Source organism: Falco peregrinus, chromosome 4, assembly GCF_023634155.1.
Source record: "Falco peregrinus isolate bFalPer1 chromosome 4, bFalPer1.pri, whole genome shotgun sequence".
NCBI classification, from domain to species: domain Eukaryota; kingdom Metazoa; phylum Chordata; class Aves; order Falconiformes; family Falconidae; genus Falco; species Falco peregrinus.
The window spans coordinates 3,322,194-3,341,089 of record NC_073724.1 but is presented as its reverse complement, the minus strand read 5'-3'; the positions used below and the strand labels follow the sequence as shown (position 1 = coordinate 3,341,089).

At 47.2% G+C, this 18,896-nt stretch overlaps 1 protein-coding gene across 20 annotated transcripts in view; it reads right to left on the bottom strand.

Moving 5' to 3' along the window:
• BBX (BBX high mobility group box domain containing) overlaps positions 1 to 15,173 on the bottom strand; it is a 145,636-nt gene extending 130,463 nt beyond the window's left edge. For 4 of the 20 annotated variants that reach the window (XM_055801290.1, XM_055801287.1, XM_055801280.1 and 1 more), the window contains exons 1-2: positions 15,036 to 15,173; positions 11,606 to 11,678 (exon numbers count right to left, since the gene is read on the bottom strand). Coding sequence is in view for 3 of the 20 variants with exons in the window: in XM_055801277.1 (XP_055657252.1) it covers positions 11,606 to 11,678; positions 13,195 to 13,469 (348 nt within the window). In the remaining 17 variants the exon portion in view is untranslated. Of the gene's footprint in view, positions 1 to 11,605; positions 11,679 to 12,143; positions 12,163 to 13,194; positions 13,548 to 14,338; positions 14,493 to 14,761; positions 14,783 to 15,035 lie in introns of those variants that run through there. The other 16 variants (XM_055801288.1, XM_055801282.1, XM_055801289.1 and 13 more) reach the window with 12 other exon arrangements.
• Between the last annotated feature and the right edge of the window lie 3,723 nt (positions 15,174 to 18,896).

Sequence of the window (18,896 nt, the reverse complement as noted above, 5' to 3'; positions counted from 1 at the left end):
ATTCAGTTCAGCAGCCTCGGTGGAATTGCACAAGCTCACACCAACCCTAAATTCAGACCAAAGTGAATTTTATATCCAGATTTTTTAGCCTGACCAGTAGCCCATTTTAGTGTAACCTGGCAGGAAAACACTGCTAAGCACACGCTGAGTAACAGGCTTCTCTGAGACATCTCAGACAGAACACCCTCAAAGATACCAATTCTCCTGGGAAAACATTGGCTCAAATACTTATTTTCTGAAAGGGAAAAAAGCCTCAACATTTCACATGGCGGGGGGGGGGGGAAGCAAGTTAGAACAAGAATGGTTCAATCCTATGGAAACGCAGTAACTATAAAATCAGCCACATTAGTAAAGCATTCTGCTTAAACACTTAGGCTAAACAAGAGCTAATTGTTTTAGGGCAGCTTCATAAAACATGACTGCTTCAGCAATAAACAGTTTGCATCAGAAAAGTTCCCTAAATATGCAACTAGTTTATTTTCTTACTGATCTTGTACCAAATGCATGTGAAAATGAAAATTATGACCCTTTCAGGATAAGCGATTCATCTTACTTTGGTTTGTTCTCTACTTAAGAAAATGAATCGGTAATACTCAGTAATTTTCCCATTTCAAATTTTTAAGGAAGGTTTTCCTTTTTTCTTGCTTTTTAAAAATTGACTGTTCTAAACATGTGACCTACAATAGCATTTTGACCTTTGCTTCAGTTTTCTTCTAATTTCTATTTAGCTTTCTAATCTTATGTTTTTCTATTTAGTTATACAAGACCGCAATAACTGTTGAGACTTTGAATGCCCTATACACTGATACGAAAGAATATGGAAATCCAGGACAAGGACAGGATCATGAAACCTATGCTTGCACTGGGAAAAGGCGGCAATAAAAACACTTCTCAAAGTGTGTAACTCCTCCTTCAGGGATGGGGGGCAGGGGCACAACTGCAATATATGAGTAGTTTGTATAACTATGCCACCAGCCTCAGGCACACTCTCCGCTTCTGAAGCACAACCCTTCTACTACCTGAGGTCCAGCTCTGCATTCCATCATGGTCACAGGTGCTGCCACACAGTCCCCCTGCTGCAGAAACACTGCGTGCAGCTGCAGAGTCAATACCTGTTATCAAGCTCTCCGACTCTGCCCAGATGCTATTAATATTTTGGTAGGGTGGGGGTTAGAATTCTTTACCCATGTTAGCCCACGGAGCTGCCATGACATATTTACCGATTCTTCCCCCCCCAACCCCCCCACCCCGCCCCTTACTCTTTCTTCATCTAATACATTCAGCATCTAAGTAAACAACTTGGGTTTACTTTTTGGTTTCTGGACCCCAGTGGTGCTAGATTAATTCCTGGAAGTTGCAGAGTCCCCCCTCAATCATTAAAGTCACAATTACACATCAAGTGGTCAAGAGGAAAGTTTGCAACATTAATTTTAAAATAATCATTCCACATTTTTTTATGTTAACTATGCATTCGTGTAAACAGACAGGTATCTGTTGATGTGTGATGTGTATCTCCTAGAAGATACAGTCGGATCTAGCTCCCACCAAAAAAAAAACCCAAAAAAAAAAAACATCCATAGTGTCAGCTAGTGAGCTACTCTGCACTCCCTAATGGTGGAAGATACTGCTCAAGGCATCTGTTATTACAAATAGAAACTTTGGATAATGGGTACTGAAGTTGTCTGAGAAAATATATTCAGCTTAACAGAAATAGATACCATTACAAATGAATCCTTTCTGAACAAAGACAGCATATCCGAATTTCAATCAGATGTTATCGGTGCTAAATGTATTTTAATTAAAAAAACACCTAATTGTAATTCACCTTTAAATTATTACAAACCAATGTTCAATTCCACTGTTATAATACATAACTCAATTTATATTAAATTAAAATAAATTGCAAATGTTTGATGTGAAAACTGTAAACAAAGTTCAAATACTGAAGAGGCAGGTCTTCAAAGGACCAAGAACATGTATTACATTTAGAACTAAGTTACCTGAAAATAGCAACTTCCACTGCATTTGCAGAGAAAATGTCTTTGCTCCATAAGCAACTTGGTGAAGTTTGGTGTAAAGGTGAGAAATTAACTGGGAATTGAAAAAGCAAGATCACTTGTTTTCCTCCTCATCTGAGAAAGCAAAGCAGAGAAGTTTGAATTCTACTAGTTCTAAAAGCTTACTTTCTGTTACAACTGAATTAGTTAACTTATTAGGGATAATACTTTACTTACACTTTAAGTGCAAACTATTTGCATTAACTTGTATATACGTGTGTGTTCATGCATGAGTGTGGCTTTAATAAATTGGACAGTTCTGAAGGCCACGATTAAAAAAAGCATAATTTGTCACGTCCTAAATCAAAATTTTCTTAACAATTGCAATCTAAATAAATGTACGCAAGCCATGTAACCACTGAAAAGTGTGCAGGCATACACTGCATCCTCTGAACTAACAAAAAGTGGTGCCAAATGTAGTGTAAAGGCTATATTTAGCAACATATTTTAACGGTCATCTACCAATAGAGATTGCTTCTGAGAAAACAAATACAAAAATACCAAAGCAAAATGAGATTAAAAGCACCAATTTAAACCAAGTGTTTATTGACCAGAATAATTATTTAAATCAGTTCAATAGGTCAAACTGGAATGTCAAGGCAGCGCACACGTAAGCTCAGGTGCAGAGGGGCTCATCAGGGCCAGGAATATGAGGTGCTCTCACTGCGCCTGCCCCCACTCTCCCCTTCAGCCCGGCTCAATCTCTGCAAAGCCTGTTAGCACTCCGCAGAACACCAACCCCCACTCACAAAGATATTTTTTTCCCCCTCTAGGATCCTTGAATAAGGGAACACATACTGTCCTCACTGGAAGACCTGAGCCGTGCCCTTCTCTCCTGCAACTGACTGCACGGGAATGCCTGAGATGACTGCCTCACCTCCCGCTCTGACTTCTCCCGCCCTGCCTTCCTACGTGAAAAATAACGGTAAACTTCAAATGCAGCCCTGTGAGTCCATCCAGGAAAGCAAGACCGCGCACACAGGAACTACATCACCAGTGGCCCAGAAACCAGCAGGACAATTCTTAGACAAAACACAGCATCTGGCCAGTTTTCTCAGGTGCTTCCCTCCCTGTGCTCCCAGCATCCTCTCACTCACTTCGGCCCCATCACCACATGGTGCAGCGAAACAGAAAGCTCGACAGGGACATCCTCTAGAGTCCACTTCACTATATAAATAAATAATCTGCTTCCTTTAGACATGTCTCTCAGGAGGGCAGGATCTTCCTTTGCTGATTAAAATCCAGGAAGACTTTGCAGGCACGCAGGCTCAAAGCTTCGTTTGGAGCTCCCACCTGAACAACGGGCCAGCCCCAGGTAACAGCAAACTAAGCGGAGATGTCAAAACCTGCGACTGAGCACCCAGATCCCATCCACAGCGTCCTCCGAAGGAGACTGACTGTCCGAACCGTGGTGAGGACCCTCACAGTGTAAAATTTGGCTGGGTCACTTTTCACTGTAGACTTCATTTACCTTCTGCTGCTTTGGTACACAATGCTGAGGTGAGACTCCTAAGCACAAACAAGCGTATACAGGAGATGCCAAGGAAAACACTGATTTACTACCAAGGGGAACACTTAGAAGATAATTTTCCCCTCACATACGCAGAGGCAATGAGCTCTCATTTTAATAGGAAACAGACACATTCAACCAACCATTACACTTGGCTATCCATAATTTACCTCCCTTATTGAAGGTTTTCTATTCTAAAAAAAAAAAAAGTTAAAAACTTCCTTGCTTTGCTCTCGTTCTGACACTTGTGCTCTTTATTTAGTACAACAGTTTTAAAAGAACGGTACTGGAGCCTCAAGCTTACTCTTTTGATACTGAAACCCATTTTTAATCAAAAGAACAGAGGAACAGAGGAAGTAAATTGTGAATAGTTACGTGCATTAACATATCTGCTACCACTTTTGTCATTCTTCATTTTGCAGGCACCAGATTTCCCCCTATAAACACCTCTGCTTCTCCAAAAGCAGCTGGAAATTAATGATGCTATTTTTATTTTCTTATTAATTCGTATGCCATAGCTCTGTAATCAGTGCTGGATCATGCTGCAATTTTGCATACTTGTTTCAAAATATATTATGAGCACTTGATGACTGATGTTTAACACAATGTATGAAAGAGTATCTCAAACAAATTAGAGGGAAGAAATACAAATAAAGACATTTTCACTTAAATCAGAAAAAAAATTACTGACATTTTCAAACAAGAGGTAAACTCTGAAGCTCCCAAGTTTGTGTCACGGGGCACTCACTGATAAGAGCTGAGCCAGGCAGAAAGCCTGCACTATTCAACACGAAATCTGGGTATAAAGAAACCTTTTGCAAACATCTGAAGTTAGACTTACCAATGAAATGGAGGTGACAATGCTACTAGTTTCCAATTCTATCATCTCCAACCATTGATCTGCAGTACATCAGAATGCCTTTTTTTTTTTTTTTTTTTTTTGCCTAGCCATATAACCAACCTGGGAAGCAAATGTACTTGAACAAAACGGCACAGATGCCAAAAGAGGTAACACCTACCAAACCGCATTCTCACACTTTATCCTCTTCCACCCTCCTCTTAGTTATGGGAACTCTGCGCGTTTCAGCAGCATCTCTATTCCTAGCCCTTCCTGTGTTGCTCGTCATCAGGTCAGGGACTGCCTATAAGCTTGTGCACTGATCACAGAGTACAACTGGTGCATGACCCTGGCAGACCTATCTGCACATCAATAATTAAGAATAATGTGAAATCTGCAGCTTTCGTGAGGAATCACAGGCCACCAGAAACTTCACGCAGCAGATCTGCGAAGGGGTGCACATTGCTGATGCAGCTCTGGTTTTGGCTTTTTGTTTAGGAATCCAATTGCACAGTTGCAGCTGGAGGACTGAGCTCTTCAGTAGTTAGAACAAGATACATTTATGTTCCTGTACTTCACCCCATAAGGGGGTGGGGAGGAGGAACAGCATGATGTTGCTAACTGCAGACCACTGTAGGCATGATGTGGCTCAAAGACCACTTGTGGAAAGCAAATCATAACATGGCCAACCACAAAAATGCGTTTCTTATCAACCTGGCAAAAAAGAGCAACTTCCTCCCAACTTTCACGGACAGATTTTAATGCAGAACATCACAATGTTTCAGCTCCACTGCCTTTTGTGGAGCTACTTCACACTGAAGTGGCTGAAATAAGGTAAGAAGTCAAGCTCTCCCTCACTCTTTCCATTCTCTCACAAGGTTTTCTTTATCCAGCTTCATCTCCAAATCTCACATGATGTCTTTCTCTTAAATATTGCTTTGACAACCACAAAATAATGCATTCTCTCACATACACAAACAAAACCCTAGGATTATTTGCTTCATAAAAGAACACACAGGCTGAAGAGTGAAGACTTACTATTCTACTGCAAGAGATATAATCCTATCCATTATCGTGTGGCATGCTTTACCCACTGCCATTGCTGGGTAACTCCTGATTGTGAAGAACATGGGTACAAACAAAAACCAAAAAAATCAAAGCCAGAAAGACAGACAACTTCTGACAAGGGATAAGTTTAAAAGTCCTTACGTAGCTGGCAGAAAAAACATACTGGGAAAGAACTGAGAGGTAAAGGCTGAAAGCCATCAACCCAACGGGAGCAAACTACTGCCTGGCACACTCAGCAGTGTGGTGTAGTCACCAATCCACGACCCACTGCACCAGAGGCCCAGGACCAGGTTTAAGCTTTCCTCACTTGAATCCTGCCATGGACCAGTTCAGCTCTCATCAACAGCGCAAAGGAGCAGGGCTTTAATATGCACGCTTGGCCCTGCCACAGGGAACTCTGGGTTTCGGAAGAGCGGGATGAAGCCCCTCCTGGGAGTATGGATAGCAGAAATCTTCCTGTTGCTACACCTGCGTAAGAGGAGAGTAACCCCTCAGCCAGGCACAGTTATTCTGGTTTCACAGCCTCTCAAAGCAGACTCCTCAACAATTTGCTACATACATATGGCCTTTCAGAAAGAAAAAAAGAATTAAAAAAACCCAAACAAAACACGCCAAACAGGCAGAGGAAGACCCACCTTCCTACTTCCCCTCAGCAAGGGAAGGCGTAGACAGGACTTAAGAGTCTTGTCAAGAGCTTCCACTTGTATCAAGTTCCATAGGTCCCATGCCGTGCAATTCCACTGAATTACTTTATCTTTGCCAAATGAGGCCGTGACATTAAGGGTCAATAAAATGCTGTTTCTTACTTTCAGTGATTGCTACCCTTTATAACATCTCTTCTATCAAAACACCCACATGGAAGATTTCTGACAATAAAAATTCCATGCTTCCTAAGCAACTGATTTTTTTGTGTAGTCTCATAAAATCCTGTTAACTTTCCTCCCCCTTGCTAAAAATTGAAATTTTGTTGTACTAGCTTTCTTTGTACTCAGATATGCCTGAAGCTAGTTTATTTTCACATGCTGAATTGTCCATGCTCATAAGGACTTGCTATTATATTATGCATTAGTGTGCTATAAAGGAAGAGGTACAGCCACTGGAAAGTGTCAAATCCATGCCTTTCCTCTTTGTTGATTCATCTTCTATGTAATTGAATTTATAAATATTAAAAATAATAAAATGCTGCTATCATGGTGAGAATATTACAATTAGGTCCACACTCAAACATTAAGTATACTACTCCTCAAATACAACTCCTATTTTAAAATTAAAGTTAACTCATATTCTCGGTAACAAAACAGTAGTAATGAGCAAATCTGAAAATCTTACAGGATTAAATGTTTAGTGAGTTTAGAAATAAAAGTTCAAATTAGTAAGTTACCCTCGTTATCACCATACTACCGGAGTGCCAAAGTAGCCACTTCTGCCAATTCCACGTTTCATGAGAAAATTAGTTTACACTACATTATGAATATGAAAAATCATTCTTTGTAAAGAACTATTCCATATGAATGTGTATTTTTAAAACTTTGCTATGAAAACTTATTATCTTAGTTCATAAAGGTAACACAAGGAAGTTAGTATTACATAGTATAATCTAACAAATAGTGATACACACCACAGCTTAAATACCATGTTTAGTGGCAAAAACTCCTCAGTAAGCTCTCCTCCTACTTTAGCCTCTCCTGTCAATAAATATAACCAAACTGAAAGTCAGTAACTTCATACTATTCTGAAGGTGGGGTGTTTTTGGTGTGTGTGTGTGGGTTTTTTTAAGCAGCATTATGAATGAAAGTTGAGTATTAGAAAAATATGCCCAACCAGCACAGAATTCAGTAAGACTACTCACATGTCAAGACAGGCATTTATGAGGAAAGCTTCAGAGTGGTCACATACACCAAAGGAAAGCACACAAAACCAAGGAATCAGAGGCAGATTTTGTTCCATTCCCTGCTAATGCTAACCTGCTAAGTGACAGCATGCAAGCCTACGCTCCTTTACTGCTTTGTACCTCAGGTGCCTAAAACAGGGATAAAAACGATTGTTCCCTGGTTTAAGGTGTGCGATTACAGTACAGCTTATGTACTTCACCAGACAGGACATAAACACATGAATAAGGCAATGCCTACAACTGCCAAATACGAGTATCATTATTATTGAGATAATAACCGGTGCTTTTTTTTTTTTTTTTTTTTCCTTTTCCAAGCAATGAAATCTAACAGCAGACCCTTGAGCCATCCTTATGGTGGTACAGGTCTTATCCCTTCTGAAACTGTCAAGAAGGGTGGGTGACAGCTGCCTGAGTCTTACGAAATTCACAGGTCCACTAGTACCAGGCTCATCATATTGCTCTCAGATAGAAACTTTGTATCATCACTGATCTTAAAAAAAAAAAAAAAAAAAATCACTATAAGCAATAATCTTTTGAAGTAAAACAGAATGAAAAAGCTTCTGACAGTGATACTCCAGGGAAGGGGGGAAACATGGTAGAAGGAAAAGAAAAAAGTTAATACCATAGAAGTTAGAAAGTTGACTTTTTCCTGTTTCTTCTCAGGAATATTTTGAAATACATATGACTATTACTTCAATCCAGCTTTATAAACTCCTAAGTAATAAAGAAAACAAATTATTAAGGTTACAGTAAAAGAGCATCCATACTGCTTTAGAACTAATTCACTCAGGAAAACTGTCCCAATATATGGGTGCCATATGATTTAATGATACAGGGAAGTATCATTAGTTTCCGTTTGCAGGTGGCAAAGGGCTGTGCTTCCACAAGTAAACGCTGGCCCTGGAAGCCACCAGTGGGCCACAGCAGCACTGCTGACTCCACCAGTGGCTGCGACAGGTCACCCCCATGGCAGGGCACACAAGCCTGACTTGGGTGCGAGATTTGCAAAGCGGCCTCTGGTTTTGACTACATCACCTGCCAAAGCTCACAGAGGCAGCCTGTGACACACTCAGAAATTAAAACAAGAGTTTAGGTTCAGTTCCAACTTTAATTTGTAGTACCTTCCTCTACCAAGGGACTACCTTCAGATAAAGGGGGAGGCCTGAACGCTACATATACCACGTACCGTCGAAAAAGAGGCAGTTTCACTTCCCAGGTGTCCCGATTTCACAGCAGGTGCATTTAAAACCTTCACATTACAGCAGAGCCTTGCAGACTGCAGGTCGCGTCTACCTTACCTGCATCTTCCCCACCACTACATGTGGTGGAAGAGTAACTCTCCCCAGCTCACTTCGTTTAAATTTCCTTTCTTCACACCACTCCGCTACCAGCTCTATGCCAGAAGACTGCCCTGCCTAATGCCATATTAACTGAGCTTCAGAGATGTTGCGCATCCTCAGCCCGCGGACTACGGGAGGCAGCAACCTGGAATAACTTTGAGCTCTGAATGCGAGCAATCGTATCACTGAATTTAACAAGACTTGTCATCTGCTTAAAGATATTCACATGCTTACAGGATTGCAAGCTATGGAATCACTAATTTACAAAGTACATTAAGATCATTGTGGATGAAAAGGAAAAATGTTAGCTCTAAAATAACTGCACAATTACCTCTGATATTTTATGTGGACACCTGACATTTAATATCTTTAATTATTCACAAAACAGCTATGAAAAAGAAAGGTTTTCTTCCTTGAATGGGAAAACAAACATGGACTAATTCCTCTCGCCATCACTCCCACACTCCTTTCTGAAATTACCCTCCTGCTGAAACCAATGGAAGTTTTTCAGGCGATGGGTTTATGGAAAGCAGCGCCCCAAACACTCGAAAGCATCGAGGGCAAGCTTCTTAAATAAAACGTTGAGTTCACCTCAACACAGAAACCAGTCATGTTTCTCCTAAATTATGTGTCTGTCTGAAACAATTTATCAGCTTGCTGTGCCAAGAGGGACAGCAGTATGCAACGAACTTTTGAGACCACGGGGCAATTTTTGAAGCATTCACAAGGCCCCTTGCTAAGCAGCTCATCCCCTTTTGGCTTGTGACACACCAGCACTCACCCAGCACTTGTTAACCAAGACCAGAACCCAGGTGTCTCTCCTGTAGGTCAAGACTGAATTACTAAACTTCAGGCATGAACAGTTACTTTACCGAGAACTGTATAGTAAGATAAAACATCCCTTTTACCAAAATAAAAGCTCCCTAAAGTAAATGGAAGTTTCTACTCATGGACAAACCTAATGAAATCTCTATTGTCCCCTTAATAAGGCACATTACTTTTATTATCTTTTTTTTTTAGGCCATGAGGAAATGTATTTCTCAGTTTCTCCAAAGCTAGTTTTACACCTTTTTTTGTCAAAAAGACACCCTACCCTTCTTTTCTTCATAATTTGTTCGTGCCAGTTCAACACTGGGTGAGACCTACATGTAGTTCTGTCCACAAAATCGAGGTCCACTCCTCAAAAGCTGTGGGCAGATTATGATCACCACTTCATTTCTAGGATCAAAATTCCATGCATCCAAAAGACTTCAGCACACAAAACTAAAATCAGATAATGACTGAAGATACTACCTGAAGCAAGGTCCCTGTGCTATTCTTGTTCAGTACCCTTTCATATTACCCCAAATAAAGAAAAAAATCCTTGGCACTTACAGCACTCTACTCTGACTCTTACCTGAAAACACAGAAAATTAAGTTAAGAAATCAATGCATTTGTATTCAGCTCTGAACAACAGTCTGAAGCCTATCTGCCAGGTTTTGAATTTCCCAATACATTTTTACTTCGTAAAAAACTCTTGCACCAATTACTCTACACAGAACATGATCCTTGTCAGCAATGCTATAAAACTGAAAGAATACTCTCCTATGCAACATCTGCCATAAAGAATTTCAGTAATTTCATTTTGTGTTTACACTCTCAGACCTACACATACCAACCTCACTGCCCACAAAATCTGAAAAACTGAAATTAGGGTGTAATTCTACAACAACTGGAGAACAGGCAGAATCCTCCCTTTGAACCACCTCCCCTCAGCGGCTATCCCAATCTTAAGACTAGCGTTGTGGTCATAATATCACACCAGAACAGCTGCTCCCAACAGCTCCCTTCGAGACAGCATGTTTGGGACCATCACTTATCCTATGTCTGCTATACACTGCCTGGAAAAGGTCAAGGGTATGTTATTAATCATTCGCATTTATGAGTACTAAGCTTACCCCAAATACATGTCTCGTCTTGTTTTCAATTACATACACAATAGTACCATTAAAAAAAAAATAAAAATACCCAACACTTCCCCATTTTGGGCCAAATGCAGTTCAGTGCCACCATGGGTGATTGTGTGAGAATCACTCTGAGTGCCACTCGTTTTATGTCATCTATGAATTTGATCCCATAAATTTAGAACCTCTTCTTTGAACTACCACTTCTACTTCAGCCTAAAAGATGTCAAACGCTACAAAAGGTGTTAGAGCTCTTCCCAACAGACAGATTAAAAAAAAAAAAAAAAAAAAGGTTGTGTACCTGAACATTTAGGAATACTAGTGAATTAGTCACTAAGATTCATCTTTCAAATTGATAGGTACCTGCATTAATCAATGCCAAAAGAAAAAAAACAGTAATACCGAAAGAGCATGGATGGAATTCTAATTAGCTCTCAGTTTACATGTTAAAACTGAACCAACTCCTGTTGCAGTAGTATTACGGTTCTGCTGAACCTCCCACTGATTCTTGACCTCCAGAGATTTCTAATTGCCCATTCCATTTCCATTTTCATATTTTTCCTAGCACTGAATTTTAAAAGGGCTTTACATCCTCATTAAGTTTTCAACCTGTGTGTTTCACTTTGCATATTCTAATGTTGCTCTGGCTTAAAACTTTTACCCTAAGTCAATCAGCTGATCACCTTTAAAAAACAAGGTTTAAGAAAAAAGAAGGGGGAAAAGGGAAGAAGAGATATCGGAATACAGACAGCTTTTTAATTCTCAGGTTATTCTGACCCACCCCTACATAGAAACTTTGTAATCTAGCAGTTGCTGTAAGTACTGGGAGAAGACATGTTTTCTGAGGTGCTAAAACCTGGACAAGCATCTTCCACGTGAAAAGTAGCAACACAAGAACCTGTATCTTACCAACAACAACCGAGTTCTTTTTTCTGTGCATACAGTTTACATACTTACCCAGGAAGGCAAATGGAAATTACAGACAGATGAAGATGAAGGTGTCTCAAAGCCTTTGTCATGTGATAGTGACCTATAAGGTATCAAATAAAGGCACATCATCAGCACCCCATGATATTTACAATATTGCAACTCACCACAACGCCAACAAGAAGAGAGATCCCAAAACTTGAAACTTGCTTCCTCCTCACCCCCACCCCAGATAAGTTATCATTAAACCAAGATGACAGTCGCAGGAAACCGTAAGGAGCAAACAAAAGATGTACCATGTCTTTAAAGGGCATTAGGACTGGGCAAATGGAGCAAATCATCTGAGTGTGCATCAGCACGGTGGGTTATTTTTCCTGTGTCTCTCTCGTACACGGATGCATGTTTATGCGTGCACACAGCCATCCACAGGTACACGCAGGGATGCACCACGTACATTATTATTTACACGCACACCCAGCGAAGCAGGCGGGCGTTATCAAAATAAAAGGCAGAAAGTTGACCACCATCTGCAAGGAGGCATACATAACAATAACCCCCGGGAACTTACACAAGTGAGCGATCAATCCCCGCGCGTGGGGAAGCCAAACAAGGCAAAATTAACAAGAACAAGCCGCCAGACTGCAGGTACGAGATCCACCCGGGGAGAGAGACAGGCAGACAGGCAGAGGGACGGACGGCAGGCTGCAAGGCTGTAACACAGTTTCAGGTAATGCCCGTTCCCCCCCGGCAGAGCCCAGCCGAGCCGCCCGGAGTCCTGCGGCCGCCCAGCCGGCCCCTCCACCACCGCCGCCCGCGGGGAGAGCGGCCAGACCCCCGGCCGCCGCGGGAGGGGGCAGGGCGGCGTGTGCGGCCGCCGCCCGCCCGCCGCCCACCCCCGCCCGTGCAAAGTGTAGGGCCACCGGAATCCGGGCTCCGGGGTGGGGTGGAAAGAAAAGGTATTAAATATGGAGAAAGACCGCCGCGACCCAGGGTTTTCCCGTCTCCCCCCCGCGCCCCCGGTCACCATCAAGTTTGCATCTTAGTTACAAAATGTCGATCTTGAAGGCTGACAAGACACAGGGAGAGGGGGAGAGAAAGAGAGAGAGAGTGAGTGAGTGAGAGAGAGAAGAGAGAGTCCATCTTGCTTTGAGGGGGGAGGAGAGGAGCAATAATGCAGCGCATAAATCTCACCCTCCCGGGGGAAAAGTCTGCACAACACCTTTGGGGGCGGGCGGGCGGGCAGGGAAGGGGCGGCGGCGCGGGGAGGGGGCGCGGGGGGCTCCCCGGCCCTCCCAGCTGCCCTCCCCGGCGGGATCTGGCGAGGCAGGCTGGCAGCAAACACCTCCCTGCTGCTCCCCTCCTCCTCCCCGCGGGCCCGGGCGATGATCCCGCTGCTGCCGCCGCCGCCGCTGCCACCGGGGAGGAGGTGCCGCCGCCGCCGGGAGAGCCACATGGAGACCGGCACCCCGTCCCTGCCCCGGCGCCCGGGCCGGGCCCCTCCGCCGCCCCACCGGGCTGCGGGACTTGGACGTGTCACCAGCAGGACGGGCAATGGTTTCGGCGCCCCAGGCCCGAGTGACCACCGCCGGCCTGGCCCCGGCCTCCCCGCACACACTCACCTCCGGAAAAAAACTTTTAGCCACGGCCCTTCCCCGGAAAAAAGTGGCGAATCCGCCCGGCACACGGTTAAAGCCCCGCGGCCCCCCGGCTCGGCTGGCGGCGAGCGGGGGAGACCCGGGCACGGTCCTTCCCCGCCCCGGCGGGGAGGGAGGGAGGAGGCAGGCAGGCAGGCAGGCAGGGAGGGGGCGGGCAGCCGCCTGCCGGTGCCTCTCGCCCCGCCGCCGTACATGTCGCCTCGGCGGCTCTCGCTTCGCTTCGGTTTTACCTTCCTCATTCAGCGGCGGCGGGCTGCCACCGATATTTCTAACGCAAACCTGCTGCCGTGCGGCGCCCGGGATTAACGCGATTGCCTTCCCTTCCCCTGCCTCCAACCCTTCCTTCCCCGTCCTCCTCCTCCTCCTCCTCGCAAACCTACACAGGATCGGCTCTCCTCACAGCCATGCAAGTTTCATACATTGCAAATAAACCCGAGAGGAGGAAGAGCGAAGCGGGGGGGGGGGTTGGGGGGGGGCGGGGGAGGAGGAGGAGGAGGGGGAGGGCTGCTTTCTGTAATTTACCAGCGACCCGATCTCGCAGCAGCAAATAACAGCCGAGCACCCATCCGGCTCCCGGCGGCGGGGAGAGCCCCCCCGAGGCAGCCGCCCCCTCCCCGGGGCGCCCCTCGCCAAGTTTTCTGTCATCGCGACCACCCAATGTCACAACTTACCTTCAGAAATAGGACTTCGCGCGGCCGAGGCCTGCCGCCGCCTCCCCCCCCCCCCGCTCCCTCCGGGCCCCCGCCCGCCTCCCTTTCTCCCTCTCCACCTTAAACTTATTGACACAACATAATCCCACATCCACGCGAAACTCCGGCAGCCCCCCCCCCCCAGCTGCCCACCGGGGCCGCCGCCGCCGCCCCGGGTGCATCGCCGATGACTACCGGAAAACGCGCAGCCCAACTCTCCGGCCGAGCCCGGCCGCTGTTGTTGTCGGGGTCGGCGCCGGGTTTTTTTCCTCCCATTCCTCTCCCCCCCCACCCCGGCCCCGTGCGGCCGCCGAATCGGCTCCCTCGCCCTCTCCGCTGGTATATCCCCCCCACCCCACCCCCCGCCTTCCTCCCGGCGGCGGCGGCTCGCAGCCCCCCAGGCCGGCGGCAGCCCATACCGATCCGCGCACTCTCCCCCGCGCCTCGCCTCGCCGCCCCTCGGGATGAAGTTTCGTTTCTGCCTGCCGCGATTTTCCCTGTCAAGTCCCCCCCGCAGGCACACACCGAGCGGCGGCCGATGGCCAGCCTTCCTCCTCCTCCTCCTCGCCCTCCTTCCCCTTCCTCCCTCCGCCGCGGCCGCCGCTGCTCTTGCCTCTCTCTCTGTGGCGGCGAGAGGTGCCTGGTTTCAAACGCAGCCTGGCACTGGCTGGCCTACCCCCGCCGCCTTCTTCTTCTGGTGGTGGTTTGTTGGGGTTTTGTTTTTTTTTTTTCTAAATGCACTGCGCTCTATTGCAATTCACCTCACAACCCCCACCACGGTAAAGCACCCCCGGGCAGCCCTGCCCTCCCGGCCGGGCAGAGGGCAGGCGGCACCAACCCACCCGTTCTCCCCTGCCCAAACTTTCCAAGCCAGGCAGGGCTGACGACAGGCAGGAAAAGTGACTGGGAGCCGCGGCAGCCGCCGCGCCGGGCAGGGGAAGCTCCGCGCCTCCCTCCCGGCCGCTAACGCCGCGGAGAGGTGGGGGGGGCGGGGGGGGGGCTGCCCTGCCGCTGAGGCGCGGAGGGGAAAGTGTGGGGCGAGGGCACCCAGCTCCCCGGCCGCCGCTGCCCGTCTCCCTGCCGCCCGGCGAGGGGCGGCGGGCGGCTCGCACTCACCTCGGCGGGGCCGGCGGGCGGGCGGGCGGCTCGCCGCTGGGCCGAAGCGAGGCGCGGCGCGCAGCGGAGCCCCTCCGCCTCGGCGCCCGCGGAACGCGGCTCCACACAGAGCCATGCAACCCGGGCAGCGCCACAACACTCCCCGGGATATAAGGCGGACCGCTATTGGCCGCTGCGTTGAGGGACGGGCTCGCCAGCCATTCAGCGGCGCCGTTACACCCGCGGCCCGCGAGGGAGCTGCTGGCGCACACACTCACACAAAGATCGTCGCGCTGCTCTTCGCAGTGTTTGAGGAGCCGGCGGCGGCGGCGGAGCGGGGCAGGTAGCGGGGGCCGCCGCCCGCCGGGCCCCCGGCGCCGAGGGGAGCGCCGAGCCGTGCCGGCACCCGCGCCGGCAGCCGCTGCCCGTTGGCCGCTCGGGGAGGGCTGCGAGAGTAAACTACGCCTGCCCTGGGCAGCGCCGCGGGGTAACGGCCGCGGCGGGGTGCGGGCGGCGGGCACGGCACGGCCTGGCCCCGCACGGCCCCGGCCGCCCAGCCGCGCAGTCCCCCGGCGACTGAACTCTGTCGAGTTCGGTGGGTTTCATTCAGAGGCCAAACCACGGCGAGCGGAGAAGTTGAGGGCGGCAGCAGTGCATCCGCACAGCCCCTGCTCGGGGAGTAAACACGGGGAAGGCAGCCCCGCGGCGGGGCCCGAGCCCGGGCCCAGGCCGGCGGTCGCCCCCTGACCGGGCGGGGGAGCTGCGGGCAGCGGTGCCGCCCGGGGATGCGGCGGGGCGCCGGCTGGTGCCTGCCGCCTCGCTAATCCTCGCCCAAACGTGGCGGAGAGGCCCTCACCGGCCCAGCACCGACAGCACGGCGGCACATCGGCTTCCCGTAGGGACAGCGGGCGCTTGCTGGGCACAGCGAGTCAAGTAGAAGGCCGGCCCCGTGCCACGCCGCGGGTCCTGCCCGGGTCGCTGCCCTGCGCCTCCCGGCCGCTCCCAGCCACAGGGATGCGAAATGCAGCTGAGGATCTCTGCGCTCGCAGGCTGGTGCGGACAAAGCGACTGTGTGAGGCCAGCAGCTTTTGGGTGACTGCGTGGCGATTGTGCTGACCGGTGTTGGAAAAGCCCTGCAGAAATGTAGTCGAACTTTTTTTGGAAAAGCTCCTTTTTCCTGCGGGAACCAAATGCAACGTGAAAGCCTGCTGCATACACTGATCCAACACAGTAATGTTTGCAAGGGTTCAAATAGGTGCGGTGCAAGACCTTTGTGTTTTTTAAGGAGAAAACACGGGACATTTATTCTTACAGTTAGGAAAACACTTATTGTGGTGCGGCACTGTCTCCCGGTGGGACTCTGCCTTTCACTCAGCAGTTGGCATATTAAAAAAAAAAAAAAAAAACAACAAAACCAAAAAACCCCAAAACCAACACCAAAACCCAACAAACTGGTCAAAAGTAATAATAGTTACAATAACAATGGAAACTGAAGCACACACGTTTTTTCCAATAAGAGAACGATGTTTGCACTTCCTAGCGGGTTTACCTGTCCAACGGTTCAAGGATGCTGAAGGGAGTTTATTCTGTATGTTCTCTGTCCTGCGGGTTTTTTTTCCATTGTGGACGGTCGATTTCAGCATCTTCCCATGGCTTGCCTACGCTTCTTTCATCCCCATCCCCACCATTTTTCTTTTTGGCAGAATTATGTTAAGTAACTGTAAAATACTGTTTCTTATGTCTGAATAAAACAGTGGGGTAAATTACAAGCTGATTTTAGAAAATTAAATTGTATCCATGTTTCTGAAAAATCATTTTAAATTAGCCAGTGCATGTTTTGTTAAGATGTGAGGAAAGTGTTGTAAATGCCCCACCCACTTGCTTGTTGTAAGCAGGGGTGGGTTAGTCAGTGCCTGAATAATATGAAAACAACAGAACAAACATATTTTGTAATTAATGCATTCTACCTCGTTTTTTCATTTGTAGTGCTAAGAAATCAGAGCTGACCATCTGTCTGCCGGAAGTCAGGTGCATGTCAGGTGTCACAGGCTGGGACACTGGCAAGTGAAGGCACGCACATTTCAGTAGTCACATATGAAAATGTTGGCCTAATTTTTAGGCAGAGCTCCCTCCTGTCATTTCTAGATTGTGAAGTGCTTTGCTGTTGTAGGTAAGCAGCATTCTTTTCAGTGTGTATATGCAGTTGCCAGCAAGAGTAAGAGGCCTAAGCCAGACAGTTCAAACTTGCATGGGATAGTTTCTTACTTGTCAGTATTGCTGCCTCGTTTCTTGGTTTCTTTTACCCATATTAGTAGTAGCACATCACAGAGCCCTCATAACTCTCCACTGCTAAAATCCTGCCAAAGCAGGTAATCACAGAGCAACACAAGCGATGTAAATGCATGGTAGTATACATGAAGTTCATTTTAAAGGATGTTTCATTTTGTTGCTAACAGGACGCTCTAGTACACTTGATGCCTTTACTGGCCGTTTCAGAAAAGAGGTCAAGATAGGGGCACCTTGCATGTAATGTAGTTCACAGCTATATGAAATGGATATACAGTGCCACTAAGCAGAACAATTGTGTTTTGTGTCCACTTCGTACAGTTAGAAATGGCTTATGAGTTGCAAGGCAGCCACCTATTAGGCCTGTGGAAGCAGAAGTATTTTGTCACCCTTTAAGAGAGATGAGTAAGCTAAGGTACGTTGGTATGGTCAGAAAATAAAATGCTTGAGTTTCCACTGCCTTTGATTTGTTGTGTCTGCAGTGAAAGAGAGGGCTATTTTTCGGGGCTATCAATCCAAGACCACCTGCAAACACTGAGGTCATGAGGGGGAGAGGGAGAGAGTAGGGAATATTTCTGGGTTTCCATTTCTATTTATGATTCTAAGCAAATTCATCTCTTTGCAGGCCCACTTGCAGGTATTTCTGGCTTTAGTCAGTCACTGCTATCAAGAGTTATAAGGTGCTAGCCAGAGCCTGTGAGGAATTTTTTGAGGGGCAGTCAGTGCTGAAATTTTTAAAATTGCTTACTGATTACTAGTTGTTTTAAAACTCCGCTCAAGTTGCATTTCCAGATTTTTCTGCAGAAACTCCTAACGTTAGATGGCTCACTTGTGGTATCAGTTTTTAAAAGAATGATGCCCCGACCCTACCTTGTGGGCCGTTCATGTGTACTCCTGTGTACAGCCAGTGCTCCGCCAGAGTCCATGCAGTTCAGCGCCGATAAAGCAGTTTGCTCAGATGCATGCGCAGCAGGATTTGGGGCTTCGAAGTTGCATGTTTGTGGCATTTGTATGAGTTCATCTGGGTTTGCCTGCTTTGCGCTCAGCTGACAGTGAAGTATCTCCCAGCCAGGTGCCTGCTTTTAATTAATCCGTGGCACAACATAAAAGACATAAGTAGACAAGTTTCTATGCTCTGTCAAAAGGAAAAAATAATATATATATTTTCCTTAACTTTGTTGTTATTTAATAACAACAGGAAAAATAGTAGCAGCGATATAAATAATGGCAATCAGGGTTTGTTCTGTTCCCTTCTTTTGGGCCCTGCTGTGGAGCTCACTAACGTTGGGGTGGGGTGGGGGGCACTGAGTTTGGCCCTTGATTACCATTTTCTCTCTTCCTCCTCCTCCTCCTCCTCCTCCTGCCCAGGGCGGAAGCTACCTGCTGCCTGTGGAACTGAGCTGACCGCTGGTAGCTCTTCTGGGCTGAGATAGATGCGTGCTTCCATGGCCATTTTAAATGTATTCAGATAATAAAAAGGAAGCTTGGACTAGCCAGCTGCAGCCTGAGCCTGCAGGCCCCGGGTCCCTTTGAGCTGCAACCATGGCTGACTACAAGTGACGGTTGTCATGTGAGCAGGGAAGGAAGGCCATAAGG